We start from the raw sequence: 21704 nt of genomic DNA on the forward strand, positions 1-21704 counted from the left end.
ACTATAATATATGTATAGTAGGATAGTAGAACAAGTAAGAGCAAAATGACTAGCATGGTATATGGACATGTAATGCGGAGATTGCGGAGGGACGAAAGTCATCTGACGAGAAAGATATAACGAATGAATCTAGCAGGAAGTAACTGGAGAGGAAAACCGAAGAAGAGGTGGATGGACTGACGAAAGAAGTAAAACGAAAGCACGTTAATGATGAGATGACGGGTGATAGAGATGTATGGAAGAGGAGGACATGACTGCATCGAGTCGACCCGAAGTCACTGGGACAAGGGCACGAGAATGACGACGTAGTAATAGTTTTCTCAGAGGTTTAATTTAATTTAAGTAAACCATACAAAAAGACCATACAAAAAAAACCGGAAAGCCCATTTCATTAGTTAGGTACTTAGTACAAAGGCTAGCTTATCCCTTTAAGGGCTCTTTCCCAGGTAACCTTTAAGCAAATGAGGGAGATATTTGCTTTTTGTCAATGAACGATTTTCATATTGTACAGTGAGCTGAAAAATTGCATCGAGAAATTATGAATGAATTCTTTGATAAATTCGCCATGCACTTAATAATAATAATAATAATCTTTATTGCGACCATGGTATTTGACACAGTTGTTATAATAAAAATGTACAGCAGCTCATGGACCCTGATAAGGATATAGCAATTTATCAATTAAGCAATTCATACTTCTTACTTATCTTATAAGTATAAGTACTTAGCCTAAATGTTACAATAAACATTTTGTTATTAAAATTCAATTAGTATCATCAGTCATAAACTCCGACACTGCATAATAACATTTCTCCAGTAAAAATGACTTCAGTGAGTTCATAAAAAGATTAGGTTTTTCTATTGTTTTTAACGCGATCGGTATTTTATTATAAATCTTTATTGCGCTGTAATAAGGACCTTTTTGATAGATGTCCAGAACAGATTCCGGAAGAATTAAATTATGTTTTCGTCGTTCGCTCTTATTGAATTTAAATAAATGTGGGTTATTTCGGACAAACATTACAACCTCATAAATATATATACAGGGAAGAGTTAAAACTTTTAGCTTAATGAAGTGAGGCCTGCAGCTATCAGTTTGAGGTATATTGGCAATAATACGAATGCATTGTTTTTGTAGGATGAAGACGCCACTTGCGTTTGTGCTATTGCCCCATAGCGTGACACCATATCGCAATTACAGCTGATAGTACAAGTTACCTGCAATAATATGTACAACAACGAAGGCTGCAAAAATATCTGATATCTGACACGACCTTATTTGTGCAGCCATAAGAGCGTGTCACATATTTTTGCGGGCTTCGGCGAGTAACATATTATTGCTGGTACTTTAACCCTGTTTTGCGGGATTAGGACGTGAACTTGTGCAGTTCTTCTTTTTTGTCTTTTGCACGACTTGCGCATAATTTATGGACACAATTCAATCCAAAGTCGATGGCTAATAAGAAGGTAAAGGGATTAAAAAGGCTAGAAAATATGTCAGATAGCTACGTGACATGACAACCTACAAGCACAGAGATTAGCACATTATTCTCTTAATCGTCTTGGCGCGTGTGATTAAATTCGTTACTGCGATTAGTGTATGTATCTTACGAGGGTGACAATTGTACTGATGTATGATCAGTATGATGTTAGTTTTAAAGGAATAAAAGGAGATTCCAATTTGGTGCTTAGACTGACTAAGGACAATGTCTAACGGTTGACTGGTAAAGAAAGGCTGAAAATGTTTTATTGGAATTTTCTATCATTATGTTATTAGGTCTGGGGTAGGATCATTATGTAAAACCAATTTAATATTACATAATAGGTAATAAGGTACCCAAAATTAATTACTAACCAGAAAATTGTAAGTAAGTACTGACTTAAAGATTTATTCATCTGAACCCCGAGATTAAGAATTAAATAACGCCACAGTCGAGTAAAAGTACGTACGCACGTAGGTACCTAAAAATGCCTTAATATCAAGTTAATTGATAACTTTGATAAGGTAGGTATTTTCTAATTTGCGACTAATGAGTATTCAGACCGGTAAATTGTTATTTTAAACGCCTAAACGAAACACTTTCCTAAATATAAAATAAATGGACTATGATTTCGTAATCTAACGATCAATGCAATACACAGAACTGCATATTGCACTATTGCAATGCCATCGAACCCATAAAATAGCGAAAACTTACTTTGTTCCTAACCATAAAAAGGTAAACAGTTTTTCACGAATCCGCAATCCAAGCTCACATGAAACACTCATTACACGATTAGCAACATGTCACAAAAACTGTCATTCATAAAGAACACGACGCTATTGTTTTAAGTTTAGAAATCGGGAAAGTTGCGCGCGCACGTGCAGGCGTCGCGCGCGGCGGCGCAGGCGACTGGTTGGTGACTGGACTATACGGCCCGTGCGGTAGAAAGAGAAGTTACTTAATTCATAAACATTTGTGAAGTCCAACGAGTAAAGGCACCTTATGGCTGTTGACGCTTACTTACGCTTACTTACGGGGTCTTTGAATAGATGGCGCTTAAGCTACGCATTCGCAATTCGTATTGAGGGTTTACACAACAAAGGCGTAAACGCCAGTCACCCTATATCCCTTTCAAAGGGCAGCTTAATTGAATTTAACCTCCGTTAAGAGTTAAGTTGACCTCAAGACCGGTATCGACTATTGTTAAGTATAGGTCCAGATAAACTGGTTGACATGCTTTTGGTTGTGAACAGCAAAGTAGGTAGCAGTTAGCAGGTTGTCGTAGTAACGCGAACTGTGACAGATTCGAGGTTTGTGCGATACCATAACAACAAACCGATAACGGCGACAACTATATTTAAGTAGGTACCTACTGTTTGAAAATTTGTGAGTACCTAATATAATAAACTAGCGACCCGCCCCGGCTTCGCACGGGTACTATACCTACATATAAACCTTCCTCTAGAATCACTCTATCTATTAAAAAAAACCGCATCAAAATCCGTTGCGTAGTTTTAAAGATTTAAGCATACATAGGGACATAGGGACAGAGAAAGCGACTTTGTTTTATACTATGTAGTGATAATCTTATTAAAACGTGTGGCAAGTGGCAAATAATCATAAACCATGATCAGTAAGGAGAGGAGAGGAGGAAGGTGGAGGATAATTTCTAATGAAAAGGAATAGAAGCATAAGGACCCTTCTGTATGGAAAGCCAAATATGAGTAGGTACTTACTTAGTGTACTTTACTACGAATGAAACATAAGTCTGCAGGTAACAGCTTTGGAATTATAAGATCATTAACAAGCGTAAAAATGCATGACACCGTCTACCTAATGTGGTTTAGATTGTCGTGATAAACTCTCTCTCAAGTATTGTTACAAAGCATCACGAGGTAAATGGGTTGGGTACCTATAACGACTTCATTTTCCTAATTTTAGGGTTTCGTAATTCAAAAAGAAAAAAAAAGTTAAAAAATATCAAACTTCTATGTTAACGCGAAAAAATGGTAGGTCCGTTTAAGTACTTACATGCACTTAACGCCAAAACGTTTATTTCTACAGCCTCATGAGAATCAAAGTTAATACGGTAACCCGTTATCCTAGGACTATACAATACAATTTTGCAAATGACAAATATCTTCTTATAAGGTGAAATACCCCATAATGGACGGTGATGCCATTATGGACAAAAAAACACAAATCCTTAAAAATAAGTATCTAAAATTAGTTTCTAAAAACTGACGGCTATGTATCATAAACTAGAGTTTTAGAGCTGTTTCATTTTGAAGTTTCAATTAATTCGGTTATTTCTGAAGGATTTGGCGACAAGATAAAATTCATCAGTTTACTGAAAAAAATATCAAGACGAATTCTTAGTAATGTTGCTAAGAGAGTTGAGTTCATGTAAAAAATAATAAAAAAATAATACTCGGAGTAAACTTGAATGCGTTTTACTTACTGCATTAGGCATGAGATAAGGTATAAAACATACTAGTTTGTTGCTCCAAAGATATAAGGAAATGGCGTTATTTTGCGAGTGTCCATTACTGGAACCGAAAAACTGCCTACCTCCTATGATGGACAAGGAACAATTTTCAAAACCAAAATTTACAAGAAACAATCCTATGTTAAAATAACTCAAACTAATTGCATTTATGGTATATAATATTGACTCATTGAGTATCAGTTGGCTTTAAAAGTAAAATTTTAAACTTATTTCACTGTCCATAATGGGGGATCCATTACTGGAGAACTGCCGTCCATAATTGGAGAAAAAACACCTATTTTTAATTTGTTAACTATGAAGAAACCAATAGGAGTATCCATACTAAAATACGCTTGAAATGTAAAAGAAGGATTGGACATTCAAGATTTAACACGCTTAGCGATAGAATTTTTACATTTATGAGTGAAATATCAAAAAGAGGCGAAAATTTTTCTTAAACTGTCCAATATTGGGTCCGTTACCTTACTCTTAAAAAATAAACATATGTAGGTAAATAAATCAAATTTAATAGGTACGGAACTGTCCGACTCGCTCTTGACAGGTTTTTCTTTTTCTTTAATGGCGTTGCGCACGCACGGCTATCCAAATATGCGTGATATCATTGTCTTATACTATACTAGCTTTTGCCCGCGGCTTCGCACGCGTTAGAAAGAGACAAAAAGTAGCCTATGTCACTCTCCATCCCTTCAACTACCTCCACTTAAAAAATCAGGTCAATTCGTCTCTCCGTTTGGCCCTGAAAGACGGACAAACAAACAGACACACACACTTTACCATTTATAATATTAGTATGGAAGTATGGATTATATGCATTTAACGAAAGTTTTCGGACTTAAATATCATATACGTAGGAGATTCTAACAATACTTTCGAGAAATTTGAAACTATTAGGTACAGGCACAGAATACATAATAGTACAGTACAGGCTAATTATTGCACCACAATAAATTTTGTTTTAAACTCTAATAGAATTAAAAGAAAATTCCAAATCGAAAAGAATGTCCTGGGTCTTTACCACAAAATTTATAATGGATAGTACAAGTACAGAAGGCTCACTCCTTTGATGTTCACAAAATGCCGCCATTCTAAATTCTTACTTATTATCTATATAATATGTATATAAGTAAGTATATTGTCGCCTAGCACCCATAGTACAAGCTTTGCTTAGTTTGGGGCTAGGTTGGTCTGTGTAAGGTGTCCCCCAATATATTTATATTTATATATATTTAGATTAACAAACGGACCGCACGCGAACAGCCGACATTGAATTTTATTGCGCCGCGCAAAGGTCGTCACCACTGAATGGGCCGCGAACTCGCGGCCGCCGGCATGTAATTGTAGGGCGGAGCATCGCGGAGTGAGCCGCCCGGTCTTACGAGGATATGTAACTATGTATTCGTAGCTATAAATATGAAATATTTACTCCCTTATTCATAAACGTTCTCTAAAGTTATCAAGCCGATAAAGTTCGTTTGTCACTTTCCGACGTATTGGTGTAATAGAAAGGGACAAACGAACTTTATCAGCTTGATAACTATAGTGAACGTATAGATTGTATCCACTGGGAGTAAGAATGCACATATAAATACGAGTATCACACATAAACTCCATATTTGAGGTTGGTCCGTAGTTAGCACTTGCCATTAAACAGCGTAATCTGACTCTATAATGATTAATGTATTAGCGAGAACAATAGACCCTATACAGCGGAATGAAAAACTTAGTTAGACACCTATAAAACTAAAACGGTGTCACCATTACCATTAACTTAACATTTAGTTTATTTTTACCACCTTAACGAAAGAACAAATGTGCTCGTATCATTAAAGCCGGTAAAACTACGCGTTTAAGTGCAATTGTGAATGTTTTGCAGAGGGAAAAGTTTACTTACTTACTATGTGGGGCAGAGACAAGAAAATTAGGACTGGTAGTTGCATTCCTCATTTGCCGATGATCATAAATTGAAATAGGTATCATACACGAAAGAAAAAACGACAAGGCCCACTGGTGGCCGAGTCAGAGAGTTCAGCTTATTACGCGGCTAAAAACCCGAAGACCCGGGTTCGATTCCCGGCTCGGCCACCAGTGGGCCTTGTCGTTTTTTCTTTCGTGTATGATATCTATTTCAATTTATAATTTATATACAACGTGTTTCCGGTATCACTCAAAACCTCAGACACCCCAACTGATTTTTATTTTGTTAAACTCATCTAGAGTATTCATCTTTTAATCTGATGGTTACTTTTTTTTAATTGAATTTTTAATTTTCTGTACAGCTAGCTCTACTTGACTTTTAGCTCTACACTCAATAAAATAATTGCTAACTACCATCATAAACCATAATACTATTTATTTGTGTATGTTACTGCAACGACATAAGGTTTACCAATGGACAGCTAAGATGTCACTGTAAAACACTTTAAAGCTTTGTCATAGTAAACTTCAAATTGGACAAGTAATCGCAGTAAGCAAATTTAAACCCAATATTCAAAGTGACAAGGTTGTAATTAGGTACGAGTTCAATTTGTTATGACTAATGATAAACATTAAGATTAAACTGACAAACAACGTCAAAATCGTAGCGGAAAAAATAATCGTCCAAGTAACCAGCCAGTATTAATACCCCCAAATACTGAAAAAGGTAAACAACGTCTATCAATGCGATATACACAATGTTGTATTACGAATACAATAGAATAGGCACATAAAAAATAACTAATAATACTAATAAATAAAAATATTACCCCCATCAAGATATAGCTCAATCGATTCTACTCTCGATTCTGAACAAACTGTTTTCAGGTTTTTAGTGTTAAGTGCAACACGGTGTATAGTAGTGTGACTACTTGAAAAAAGAACAAGTCAAAAATATTCAGTAAAATAATTTGATTTGTTCCCTAGTTGTGCCGATGACCAGTTGAATGAAACGCCCCGAATTAAATACGTCAAGACCATGACCTTTATTCTGGTGGACTAGCATGGTTGAAACTAGGCTAACATTTTCAGACATTTCTCTATAGTATGGAACTTAGGTTAGATTATCTAGAAGGTAGACAATTGCCTTCTGCTGAGATAAAAAGTTTTTTTTTTATGTGATCGATGATTCTTACTATTTTTTGTGTACTTAGGTACTTACCTGTAGCGGAAAGATCTGTTGTAGATCTTGGGATCGGACACCAAACACTGCATTGCTTCCCTGTCTAAATTAGGTATGAATGATGGAATAGTATTCGGAAAATTTTCTATTTGTTAGCCTGTTGTGTCCCACTGCTGGGCAAAGGCCTCCCTCTCTTTCTTCCACGCGTCTCGGTTTAAGGCAATGTTTGGCCAATCTTTTCGAAAGACGTAAACATCGTGCTGCCATCTCCTTCGCGGCAACTACCTATTCAAAAGTTCTAGTTAAGCTGGACAAAAATTAAAAGTTTTACCGAATCGGCGGAAAACGGTTCTCTTGCGAAATCAACAATGATAAGTTCGCGACTTCGTGTGACGATAGACAGTCTTCACTATTACCTGTCTCTACTTAATATGTGGGGCAGTAGTAATGTCGCAGTCACGACGAGGCGGAATCAGATGGACTGTTATTCCCTTTGCACGGAATTTATACTTAAATATTAATTTATACGACAATGTCTTCAGTTGAAAAACAGAACTTTTTTATTTATTTTAAGGAAGGAAGGGATAAGTTCGCCTTTGTACTTATAATAAGCTCTTTTTCCTGTGTGTTGTATTATTTTCTGGTACAATAAAGTGTTTTACTACTACTACTACTACTACTTATTTTATTCTATTTTATGACCTTATTTAGCACGAAATGTTCGCTGTCCCCATACAATAATTATATGATAAGATAAACTCACAATTCCAAATTGGAGTTGTGCTTGTGAACACACAGAAGTACGTATTCCAGGGGAAAAGCATCATATCCTATATTTGAAGCACTCTGATAGAGAACGTGTTCATTACTTGTGGGGTATTTGAGAACCCGGGGGCTGCAAAAGCAACGAAAATTCGATATCTGCCTTTCTATCGTTTTGCAAATTCGAGAATTCGGCAGGCAAAATACACGAGTGAAAGAGGAAAAGATATACAAATACTTAATTATTAGATTATTACCGAAGAAACAATTGGGTGTAAGTCAAACTAGAATATTTAAAGAGATAATACTTATCTGGAAATAAATAGATTTAACGAAGTGTAAAAATATTACCGCGAGAGCCAAAGCAAAACCGATAAGATCATAAATTAAGATACTTAAACTAAAATAACTAACATTACAAAAAATGGATCAATTAGATACGTGATACGTCATTGAAAACACTACCTATTATCAACATACCTGGGTACCTAACCAACGTCCCAATTGCTTAATTCTTCGTAATCATGTGGTATCGTAGCTAATATTTCTCCCTATAGCTCTTCTGTAGTGGCGGGACAGAGCGAGACTTTACCATCAACGATTGTCACTTCGGCTACCGCCAGTAGTTGGTTAGCATTTAGCAATGAGAATAAATTCCTAGGCGACTCACTTCCATTCCACATAAACCGAGGCCGCAGGACGTGAGGTTAATTATTAAATACCTGGCTAATTCCACGGCATTATGTACTGGGTTAAATATATCTTTGATCCACTATTCTTATGAATGGAATGAAGCAGGTTGTAGGTCTGTCGGATACTGTATTTTTGTATAACCAGGGGCGGCTCACTCCGCGATTCTATCGCCGCGCTACAAGTACATGCCGGCGGCCGACCTTCGCGCGGCGCAATAGAATTCAATGTCGGCTGCTCGCGTGCGGTTCGTTTGTTAATGTAGGTAAGCTAAGAATTTAGAATGGCGGCATTTTGTGAACATTAAAGGAGTGAGTCTTCTGTACTTGCACTCTTATATATTCTGTGGTATAACCAAGGGGTTAAACTGTAGGGTAAATGTAGAATAAATTTTACTTTCAAAAAGCCCCTTCTTTGAAACTTTTCATCTTACGTAAATAATTTCAATTAAAATATGAATGTCTTTCCGAAGTTCGTTTAAGACTCCTATTAAGATAATTATTCATCACCATAAAAAAGTTGTTAACATTTGATGATAAGTAGGTATTTTACCTAAGATAAGTCCAGTAGATATGTAATTTAGTAACCGTGCTTTGTACCTATTTGTAGATTTTGTAAAGGTCATATTAACTTAACACCTGTAATTTAATTTTAATAACTGATATAACACAGACTTACCGATCTATCTCCTTATCTCATCTTTTGTACTCTAAGCCTTTAATTTCAAAGGTGTGTCGCATGACGAATAGACGATGTGCCGCTACTCTATCTACCTGACTAATCCCGTACCTAGAAACAATATCTCCCTAAATCTTTTGAAAATATGTGCAAAAGTATTTATTTCGAAACGAAATTTGTCCTCTTCTTCTCCTTATCTATAGATTTGTTTATTTGTTTGTTTTATTGAGAAAGGTTTTATTAGATAGGGTTAGAATAAATAATTAAAATCATAAAAATAAAGGATCTACATATTTTCTAACACTGTAAGTACTGTAAGAACCAAAACTCCGTTGCAATACACCTAAGATATAATTGCTTATATTTATAACCAGTGTGTCGAAATCCCGTGCAATTTAAATTAACAACAATTAGCAAACATTAAAGGGTTGACCAAAGCAGGCAAGCGTTTAATTGTGGCTAAGAATAAGAACCCACCGGCTTAATTGGTCATTATAAACGGTCGGAAAGATCGCTCCTTGAGTTGATTACCAATTGACCCGCTGGCCTTGCGACTGCGGCCGCTACTTGCAGAGAATTATGCTATTTGTTATGAATATCACTTATCTGAGGCGCGAAAAAGTCAGCTCGTCTGACCCGTAGAAGTGCTCGGACTCTGTGCTCTGTGAAACTCGGTTTAGTTAATAATTATATACAATATCAATCTTTTATTATGTTTGACGGTTTCGGAAAAATTAACCTTTAGAAATGTTAGAATCTGTGTTTTTGTAGTTTTGTAGATACGACGCCAAGAGTCCGCGGTCTCTGCATGGTTATTAGAGTGGTATTTTACACACACTTTAATTAGAATAAGTTTAAAAATGTAATGCTCACTGTATGGACATTGGTCTGAAATAAAGATATTTTTTTTATGTGACCTCGACGGTTATGTTCCTCCAAATAAGGACCAGAACATTTTAGGGCCATCTCTAGTTTTAATTCTCATCACATTTAAGATCGATACAAGCCGGAGATTCTTACCTACCGTACCTACGCATCTACCTGTACAAGTTAAAACCCAGTACTCATCAGAATTTTTCCTAAAGTCCATAAAGTCGAACAAATTAACTTTGCAGTCTTTGAAATATACCTAAAAGTGTTGGGATATCATCAGCGATGTCACGTTTTCCACACTTTGTGCTTTTCAAGTCTTCGCAAAATTAGTTTAGCTTAGACGGACTCTTCATCTTTCTTTACCAAATCTAAATTTTCAAATATTTATCACGAATTTTATTTTATTTAATCGTATGGCAATAAATATTCAAATACAGAGAATTCATAAATCTAACTCCAGAGAATTAATCCACTTTATAGCTTCGTCTTTAAGTTCTATCAGGTCTTCCGGGGGGCCTCCAGTGTATCGAGTAGATGGGCACTCTAGGAGGATGTGTTGTATACTTTGTTCCTCGGCACCACAGTGACAGGCAGGAGAGTCCACCCAGCCACAACGATATCTATATAAGGCGCAGCGACCGTGGCCAGTTCGTATTCTATTTAAATTACACCATGTGCGCCTCGGTAGTTCCATCCCTTCCATTTTATTCTGTGGAGAAATTTCCGAACCAAACTTTCCATCCATCTCAGTAGACCATTGTTGCGTCCACACCCGCATAGCGTTGTAGTCTTCTTGAGTGAGAGTTGACGCGATACTATAGGGAGGATTTCTCGACTTCAGGCGAGTTTTTATCGGGTGTATGAACTCGTCGTGAATTGGAAGGTTTGGATTATTCCTGATTTTTGTCGACTCCTTCATCAGCGCAAGCAGCATTCAGCAGCAAGATCCCGCAAAGAACTGGGAGCCAGTGACAAGGGGTAGACCGCAGTGTGCCGGATATAAGACGCATAGTTTTATTCAGCTCCATATCAACTTTGCTGGTGTGAACACTGCCCAACCAGGCTGGCGCGCAATACTCGGCTGAGGAATACACCAATGATAGGGCAGATGTACGCAATGTGCTGGCATTTGCTCCCCAGGATGTACCAGTTAGTTTATGTATGATATTGTTGCGCGTTTGTAATTTACGACCAGTACTTACGAGATGCTCTTTGAAGGTCAAGGATCGGTCAAGGATAACCCCGAGGTATTTAGGTGTAAAATTATGTCTCAGGTTCGACCCGTTTAGGGACACTCTAAGCTCGCGGTTAGCCAGTTGGTTATTTAGATGGAAGCAGGATATTTCGGTCTTTCCTGTACTGGGTGTGAGTCGCCAAACTTTGAAATACCTTGCTAGTGTATCCATGTCACCTGTTAATGTTCGTTCCAGGTTGCTAAAGTCTATATGCTGAGAAATGAGGCAAATGTCATCAGCGTATATGAATTTACGTGCCAGGGTAGGGGGCAGGTCATGGATATATAGATTAAACAAGGTAGGAGCCAGCACGGAACCCTGTGGCAGCCCGTTATTTAGATTTCGTAGGTTGCTGATTTTTGTCCCCAAGTGAGCGCGGAACCGCCGTTGAGAAAGCATACTTGATATAAATTGGACAATTTCTAAGTTAGGGACTGCCACTAAAAGTTTGTAGAGCAGCCCCTCTCTCCAAACTGTGTCGTACGCTGCTGTTAGGTCGATGAAAGCTGCCCCAGATTTAAGCCCTTTTTGGTATCCCGTTTCTATATGAGTGGTTAATGCCAGGACTTGATCTGTACAGCTGCGCCCACATCTAAAACCAGCTTGGTCTACTGGAATAACGTTATCAATGAGTGGTGCGATTCGTCGCAGCAGGACTCTTTCTAGAAGTTTGTAGACATTACTCAGTAGGGATATAGGGCGATAGCTAGAGGGATCATCGTCTTTCTTTCCTGGCTTCAGCAGTGCGATCACTTTAGATTCTGTAAATAACCTAGGCAGTTTATTGGACTTCAGAAGTGAAGAGAAGAACATGGACAACCACTTTACAGCATGTGGGCCCAGGTTTATGAGAAATTCATTGTATATTTCATCGACTCCTGCTGACTTTCCTGTCTGAAGACCCTTGATACATAGTTTGTTCAATAGCAACTTGATCCGTCGGCCTAGCCGAAGTGACAATCGGTGACGCTCCGTGTCGAACGAAACTCGAAACGAAAAATAGCTATAGAGAGAGATAACTATGATACGTTAAAGAGAGTGAACGATTGTTGATTGTTACTAGTCTTTCCGAAATAATTGCGAATCCAATCACCAGATTAATCACGTGCAATTGGATTAGCGCATAATTAAAAGAGGCGATTGGACTGTTATTTTGTTTGTATCATTTAACAATGTACACAATTAACAGTAATTAGATTTACCCACCCATTTAGCTTAAAATACTGATTATCTATAAGTAGTTAACATTCAGAAACAACGCTACGTTATATTGAACACAACAATATCCATACCCATACTTACTAATCCATAAGTAGAGGTAATATTATAAATGGAAAAGTGTGTGTGTCTGTTTGTTTGTCCGTCTTTCTCGGCAAAACGGAGCGACGAACTGACATGATCTTTTAAGTGGAGATAGTTGAAGGGATAGAGAGTGACATAGGCTACTTTTTGTCTCTTTCCAACCCCCCACTTCCCTGAAATGGAGGGTGGAAATTTGTATGGAGCATTCCTCTATTTTCGAAATTAACGCGAGCGAAGCCGCGGGCAAAATCTAGTATTATAAATGGGAAAGCGTGTGTGTCTGTTTGTAGTGTTTGTTTGTCCGTCTTTCACGGCAAAACGGAGCTACGAATTGACGTGATTTTTTAAATGGAGATAGTTGAAGGGATGGGGAGTGACATTAGGCTACTTTTGTCTCTTTCTAACCCCCCACTTCCCCAAAATGGGGGGTGGAAGTTTGTACCTACAGATAGAGCATTCCGCAGTTTTTGAATATCACGCGAGCAAAGTCGCAGGCAAGGGCTATTTATTTACCTTTCATATAGACTTACATACAGTCTAGGAGTTATTCTTATTAAGTATGTACATACCTACGATTTCTATGATCAATGAGAAATAAGAAACTATAGTTACCTGTCTACTTCTAACTGTATTCCTTATTTTAAAACACCCAGTACCATTGGGTTTAATAAATTGCATTGCAGGGAGGTCAGTTTTTTTTTGTAATGATTATTTTGCCTTTTTTTTTTGTTCATGATCTTATTATGTATTAAGTGCAGCAGCTATAGGTACTAGAGGCTACGGATTACGGACCATTTCCAATTAGACAGACGCACAGAGCGAAACTACAAGAATTCCTAGTCAATCTAGTTGAATACCGTACACGGAAGCCTAAAAATGAATAGCACGTAGGTATGTAACCGATCTGAAGCCAACATGAAACGGTATAAGCCAAGTTATTGTATTTTTACCGCCGATTGTTGAGAAAAGGTTAGATGTTTATTTTTATTTAGAGAAGTCTTCGTTGTTGCGCTATTGTCGATGTTGCGAGAATGTTGAATAGGAATGATTTATACGTATTTTTGAGAGAAATCGCCACGTGGAAAATTAAGTTCAAAAAGCTAGTCAATAAGACAACAAGTCAATAAGAAACTTTAGGGAGAGCGTAGATTATAAAACTGAAAACAATATGTAATTTGTTATTAATGAAAATGTTTTTCAGCTTTGATACCAAAATGTATCATATAATGAAAACACAGAATATACAGGGTGTATTTTGATAGCGGGTCAGTAAGGGCAGCTATGAGATCCCATAGTCCTACGTGAAACTACGTGAAAATGGTCTAAGGAGACCATCCATCAATTTCAAAAATTTGAAATCGATGGATCAAAAATTTGAAATCGATGGATGGTCTCCTTACGGCCTAGCCACGACATTGGTCTAAGCGTGGCAGCGGTGAGCGGCAGCCATACGTGCGAATGAAAAGTCCCATCGCTGTGTCTCGCTTCAATGTATGGCCGCCGCTCACCGCTGTCGCGCTTAGACCAATGTCGTGGTTGAGCCGTTAGACCATTTTCACGTAGGACTATGGGATCTCATAGCTGCACTTACTGACCCGCTATCAAAATACACTCTGTATAATAGTACAAGTAACAGTAAGTGCTGGTAACAGAAACTGCTTGTCAAGATAATTTTGGGTCACCCTGTATGATATGTAACTCAACGTAGCGCATATCCTTTTCTATTATGAAACACGATACACGATGGTTCACTATACAACGACGGTACAAGTAAAGTGACCTTTAGTTCAACGAACGAAGCCAAATAAAGTTACAAGCAAAACCATTTACTCCTTTTACCGTAGTGCTTTCCTCGGCGATCATCGCCAGAAATACCGAAAAGGTTAGCTAAGGTCAGAGTACCTAAACAAAGTAAAACATTTTCATGAGCATTTCCGAGCTACCCAGACAACCTAATGAAAAATTGTTTAGTCGTAAACATTGTGGTTCAACCACCTTTCTTCTCATAAAGTTTTACATCACCTTTAAAATTTTGTAAAAAATACTTGTGCATTTTCTTTTCACTAAAAGTCAGCGGTGTAAAAATATGAGAAAACCGTATATTTTAAATTAAATTTCGCACTCGGCAAAAGTAAAAAACGTTATCATATAGGAGCGTAACAACGAAAGAACCTTAATATTTTGTTTTGTAGCTGTGTAGCAGTATTATGGAGATATATACTCGTAATATTCTTCTTCTTCTTCTTTCTCCTAGACCGTTAGTCCCATTTACTTGGGGTCGGCCCTCCTCGTCCGCAATCTCCAATGAGCACGATTTTGTGCGGCGTTTGTGTCAATTTGAGCTTCTTTAAGGTCTCTTTCGACCGTCGTCAGCCAGGTGGTGGGTGGTCTGCCATTTCCACGTGGTCGGTTTATAGGCTATATACTCGTAATATTATGGAGAGAAAATCGGAGAAAATACAACTATCGTGAAAGTTCTCGGAAATAAAATATTATGAGTAGATAAGTCGGATTCATGAAAGGATTTCTGGTAGTATTTTACATCATTAGAAAAATAATTAAACACACAATTTAGTTTTAACGAATTTTAAGAACGTGAACTTTTTTATTTTTTTTAGCAAATTAAAGTTGACCTTTGGCAAAAATTTTACATGCTGTAAAACCTTCGAGGGCCAATAAAAAAAATTAAGCGTTAAATGTTCAAGATTTTGACTTTAATAAAGCAGTGCAACGTTGCACATCACGATGCAATAACAATTGCATGTCTCTAGCTTTTTTTAAATTGAATTTTATACGATTTGGTCCTGATTTTTTTCTCAAAACAACAAAAAATCAGAAAAAAATGCACATCGGTCAAAAAAAATTTTAGAAAGCGTGGTGAGATAGGGAACAACCCCGCCTATCTACCATTTTAATTTGGCAAACGATGGACCAAACACACTGTATAAGTATTAATTTCATCCTATTCAAGAATATTGGCTGCTTTTCCCGTTTTGAATGTTCTATCACAAGCATTCAATAATTAATGATACTTAAATAACCAGTTTTTTAAATTTCCATAAAGGACTTAAGCGCTGAGTAGTGTATGGCGCATTGGAGAACCAAGTATCTTTAATATTCTAAGGACTACAGCTCATGAGCTCACAGATCCGCCAGTTATATTTTTATATGCCCTCTGTACTCTTAAGCTAACGAAAACTTCACAGAAAGTCGGCGGAAAACAACCAATTTTACATTTCCCTACTTTTTCATTAACTCCCTATCCAAAAGCTAAGTACCGAGTCTACCGACCCAATCAGCCTGTCCTCACCTAAATTTATTGTGACCCGTGCACAATTTTCCAAAGGCAGTCCTACGTGTTAAGTGTATCCATTCAAGAGAACGTCCTGCCAATTGACCTTGTAGTTCGTGCCCGTAATTGGGCCTTTGTAGCCTGAATCAATTCAATAAACATCTTCTGAGCGTTTTATTCCAGTGGGTCTGATGTTCTCTAACGATACATTTGTATTGTGTAGGTATAATATAAACTGATTGCACACACTGTTATATGATTGACTTTTTTATGTAGTTAATTATAATTACCTAGTACTTAATTATGTATTTATATGCAAGAGCGCGATGTAGGTAATATATAACAATGCATCGCCAAAATCAATAATCAGAATTTTGTTGCTTTCTTCAGTATCACTTTTTGCAAATTCAGATGCAAAAATACTAGATTATGAAATAGGGACTTACTTAGAAAATCCGTTGGCTCAGCGATCTAAAACGAGACTTTCTGCCACTTTTCTTGGTCCTGCACTACTTCTCGCCAATTGTTGACTAGGAGTTTGCTCCATGTTGCTCCGGCGGTATTTGGGCTATTTGGAGCATCTGCCAAGACGACCTCCTGATTGACCGCTGGTATACTCTTCCTCGCTTAGAGCTTCAATAATCTTCATCCATTATCTCAAGTTCTCTGTTAATGGTTGATCAACAAAATTTTAACGGTCATATGATTCATAATGCCGAACCAATCTAGAACAAAATACGTTTTTTTTTTATGGGATAGGAGGCAAACGAGCAGACAGGTCGCCTGATGGTAAGCGATCACCGCCGCCCATGGACACCCGAAACACCAGAGGTGTTGGAGGTGCGTTGCCGGCCTTTAAAACGTTACAATAATCTCTTATGATTATGACAATCAGAATCTGTCCCCATGAATCGTAAATCATACCATGTCAGATGGAAAGCGACCCGTTTTAGCGCATGCTGGGATTGGTTGATTCTTGCGGTTCACTTAAATGTGATGATTGTACATTTTCCAGACCGAGGTCATGCTAAGCGATATAATATGTGGCCAAAGAAAATGCAAGAGCGATGAAAAATGAGATAATTTAATATTCTATCCATACTATATTGTGCATCTGACAATTGCTTCAGATTTCAGAGAATATTTTTGCCATTTGAAACACGCAAAATTTAACGTCCTATGTAGAATGAAGAAATAAATGGTGGAGGGTAGAATAATTTTTCTGCCAACAAACTGCTGTGCAGTTTGGCAGATAAGTACAAAACTTGTTGTAATTTTTTTCTTTGTTTATAACGAAAAAAAAAAAAAAAAGAATGCAGTATAATTTATTTTTCACCACCCAACTGGCTCTCTTTGCTATTCGAAAACACATAGCGAAATTGCATTTTATCCACAAGAGTGCAAAGTCATTTCATACAAATTTTAACTTGGTGTATTAAGCTGGCTGGTAGAATTTACCTAGGTATAAATGATGATTTTGAATCATAAATATTGAATAAATTGATGGATTTGATTTAGTTTCATGTTTTATACTCAGTCAGTATTTTTTGGTGTTGGTGTGATGATAAATTTTGTGTTTCACTCGGTGGCATAGTTTAACCTTCGTTCCTTGAAACCCTCGTAACGCTCAAGATTCCACTTTTTGAACCACTCGTTATTAGTCGTTATGCTCGCGGTTCAATATTGGAATCTTCCACTTGCTCGGGTATCAATATTGGCACGTGCGGTTAAACAACAACTTTGCCCCCTTGTAAAACAAATAACTATTAATCAAGCGCTAATGATCTGTGATGTGTGATGAATAATAGTAGGTATATTCCTGAAATATAGTACACATCATCGACGCACACTAAAAATATAATACCTATATTTTATACATATAGGTACAGGTTTTTAGTTGATATCAAATGCAAAGGTACCTCGCATATGAGTACTATGAGTAGATGCGTTGGTATTTATTTTAAAAAGGATGCTTTCACTTCGGTGTTTTTTCACCTTTTTAACTTTAAACCTACTTAAAATCGTTAACTAATAAAGTAGTCGACGATGATGCTAGAAACTATGGAGGCAAAAGACATATACTACTACTTAGTTATGAATTTAATTAAATTATTACCGGGACCAGTGTGCGTAGTCGAATGCACAAACGCTCACGTTAATATCTCTTTCGTAGCTATCTATCTCTATCGCTCTTGCGTATTGGCGCGACAGAGCCAGACTACTTTTCTGCGGCGTTTCGATTTCGTTTCGCGTCGCAGAAATGCCATTCGGCTACGGTGCCTGAAATAATGAAAATGGAAAATTTAAATGCATTGCCCGAGAGTATTCGCTAGTTTCGGAGTATGCTCGTATGTCCAGCCAATTTCGCAATGCTAATGTACTGGTTACGTATTCAACTTCAAACATGGTAAATGTGGGCTAAAATATTCAGGAACTTTATTAAGTAGCTTGAATTCGTCAAATTGTAGTTACAAATTAAAAATCTTAGTTTTTAAAATCATAGTTTGTTTTGATCCTACATAATATATAGTTATGTATTATCATTAATTCCCAATATCTGGGCAACCGAGCTTCGCTCGGTTCTGTTTCGTATCCTTGACATGTGTCGCCATCTAGTTCAAAAATGAATAGTACCTACATCGAGCGAAAGAATTCTCAGCCTTAACAACACAACTACTCCACACGAGATGGCGCGCATTTCGCCACAAAAACTCAAATAGTGTATTTTCTATTCGTTTTAGCCTTGACCTGTGTCGCCATCTAGTGTTTGCAATAAATAGTACTTACATCGACCGAAAGAATTCTGTCTTAACAGTACAACTACTGCACACGAGATGGCGCGCGAAGAAAAACGCATGAAAACTCGAAAATTCGCGTTTTCCGGGACCTAAGGATAAGTTAGACCGATTTTTCACCCCCAAAAACCCCCACATAACAAATTTCTGCGAAATCGTTAGAGCGGTTTCCGAGATCGTCAGTGTAAATAAATATATATATATAAATAAATAAATAAATAAATATACAAGAATTGCTCGTTTAAAAGTATAAGATAAGTTAATATATAATTTTTAAGAAAAAAAACCGGCCAAGAGCGTGTCGGACCACGCTCAGTGTAGGGTTCCGTAGTTTTCCGTATTTTTCTCAAAAATTACAGTTAAATCAACCTATCTCAAAAACTATAAGAGATACTTTGATCAAACCAAAAATCGTTGAAAGAGTTAATTAGCATGCATCACCTCTATTTTTTTTAGAATTTTATACCCCGTAGTTATAAAAATAGAGGGGGGGGACATACTTTTTACGACTTTGAGAGCTGATATCTCAAAAACCGTTCACTTTAAGAAAAATGTTTTTTAGAAAACTTTATATCATTTTAAAAGACCTTTCCATTGATACCCCACACGGGTATGTACATCGAAAAAAAAATTTTCATCCCTCAGTTACATGTATGGGGGCCCCACCCCCAATTCTTTTTTTTACTATTTAGTGTCATAATTTTGTAGCGGTTCATACAACACATATTCCCATCAAATTTCATCACTGTAGTACTTATAGTTTCCGAGTAAATCGGCTGTGACAGACGGACAGACGGACAGACGGACAGACGGACAGACGGACATGACGAAACTATAAGGGTTCCGTTTTTGCCATTTTGGCTACGGAACCCTAAAAACCGTCGCCTTTCGGGTTCTGGTGAAAGTTACTTGCGAATGTTGGATTATGTAGAAATGTGTAGGTATTTTTTAAAACTGCTTTTAATGCTTTAATTATTAGATGGCAACATAAATGAATATACGTATAACGTTAAGGTTTGAGGAGTTTCCTCAATTCCTCATGAATCCGATATTATATTATAAGAAATCGAAGCTTGACAAACTTTGACTTGAAAACTCAATATGCTTAACAAACATAACTAAATAAATAAATGTCACTGTTCTGAACTTAAATGCATGCTTTTCTTGCAAAAATACCAAAGTCACTTATGAGTGTGCCGTTCAGATTTGAGGAGTACGGTTCTGACTATCATCAGCAGTTCCACTGCACCAAATGTCACTGTTCTGGACGCAAGTGCATGCTGTTCTTATAAAAATACCAAAGTCACTATAAGCGTGCCGTTCAGATTTGAGGAGTTCGGTTCTGACCATCAGCAGTTCCACTGTACCAAATGTCACTGTTCTAGACGTAAGCGCATGCTGTTCTTATAAAAATGGCAAAGTCACTATAAGCGTGCCGTTCAGATTTGAGGAGTTCGGTTCTGACTATCATCAGCAATTTCGCTGCACCAAATGTCACTGTTCTGGATGAAAGTGCATGCTGTTCTTATAAAAATACCAAAGTCACTATAAGCGTGCCGTTCAGATTTGAAGAGTTCTATTCTGGCCATCATCAGCAGTTCCATTGCACCAAATGTCACTGTTCCGTACCTAAATGCATGCTGTTCCTTTAAAAACACAAAAATCACTATATATATGCCTTTCAGATTCGAGGAGTTCCCTCGATTTCTCCAGGATCCCATCATCAGAACTGGGTTCTAAGAAAAATGGGACCAATCTGTATGCATATACATTCAATTAAAAAAAAAAATTTCAAAATCGGTCCAGTAACGACGGAGATATCGAGGAACAAACATTAAAAAAAAAAAAAACATACAGACGACTTGATAACCGTCCTTCTTGAGATATGAGGCGACGGTTAAAAACTGGCACCAAATTTTTTTTTAACTTAGTTTTTTAATTTGTTGCTTAACGGTTTTTGAAATATATCGATAAAATAAATAATAATGAGAAACTGAGCGAAATCCCGAAAAAAATATATGACATATTTTGGACTTGTAACAGGGGCGGCTCACTCCGCGATTCTATCGCCGCGCTACAAGTACATGCTGGCGGCCGCGAGTTCGCGGCCTAATCAGGGGTGGCGCGCGTTCTCACGGAACGCACGTTCGCACTTTCTATTGTTACATTACGTCGCGAGTTTTTTTTAAGGTTCATATATGCGATGTCCACGTGTGGAATGACTAATAATGCTTAGTTAAATAGACATCATGAATAAAATAGGACAATCTTACACAGGTCTTAATTGATTAAGTTCCACGGAAAAGTTCAATAAGGCTTGTGATGCTGAAGGCTTAAACAAAAATATAATATAAATACTGTATATTTATATACCTAGAAAGTATCCGAGACTTGAATATATAGTACATATAACATTTTATCTGAGAATTAATTCGTTTTAATCCATAGGCAACCCTATCATCCGACGTTGCCCACGTGCGGCTCGTTTCTTTGTTAGAATTTTGTAGGCATTTAAAAAGGCGGCATTTCGTGAACATCAAAGCAGTGGGCCTTCTGTACTTGTACTATTATATATTCTGTGCTTGTAATTTATTGTGATCAGCGTATTCGGTTTCCTCATCTCATGTTGCATCGTGTACGCACCGTTTGGTAATTATAGTATGAATTTTCTGAGATGAACTTTTCGCTTTAGCCGTAATCTGTTAAACAAAGGCCTTTGTGTCTATTGTTGACGGCGGCTAGCTCCCGTTTAAACGGCACGTGCTATAGTCTCAGTGTAGTTAAAAAACAACTATCATGATAGTAATAAGGTATTACATTATACATACACGAATTTTTTAAACGATTTTAAATTTGATGTCTTTAAATAAGTTTCATACTTACAGCTGTCTGATTCAGCTGTCCCAGGAAATTGCTGCGTTTATATTTCCAAATGTGATCTTTAAATTTGCAGATGCGGCTTCCATATACTATTCCCGTGCGTTGTG

The 21704-nt window shown here is 37.2% G+C and overlaps 1 protein-coding gene across 1 annotated transcript in view; it reads right to left on the reverse strand.

Annotated features, from left to right (window-relative positions):
- Positions 1–2399, reverse strand: part of LOC125233440 — a 43521-nt gene extending 41122 nt beyond the window's left edge. Inside the window, exon 1 of the mRNA XM_048139465.1 lies at positions 2199–2399. Coding sequence (XP_047995422.1) covers positions 2199–2213 — 15 coding nt within the window. The 5' untranslated portion in view covers positions 2214–2399. The remainder of the gene's footprint in view (positions 1–2198) is intronic.
- Positions 2400–21704: the final 19305 nt, after the last annotated feature.

The sequence above is a fragment of the Leguminivora glycinivorella genome, chromosome 14 (assembly GCF_023078275.1).
Source record: "Leguminivora glycinivorella isolate SPB_JAAS2020 chromosome 14, LegGlyc_1.1, whole genome shotgun sequence".
NCBI lineage: Eukaryota > Metazoa > Arthropoda > Insecta > Lepidoptera > Tortricidae > Leguminivora > Leguminivora glycinivorella.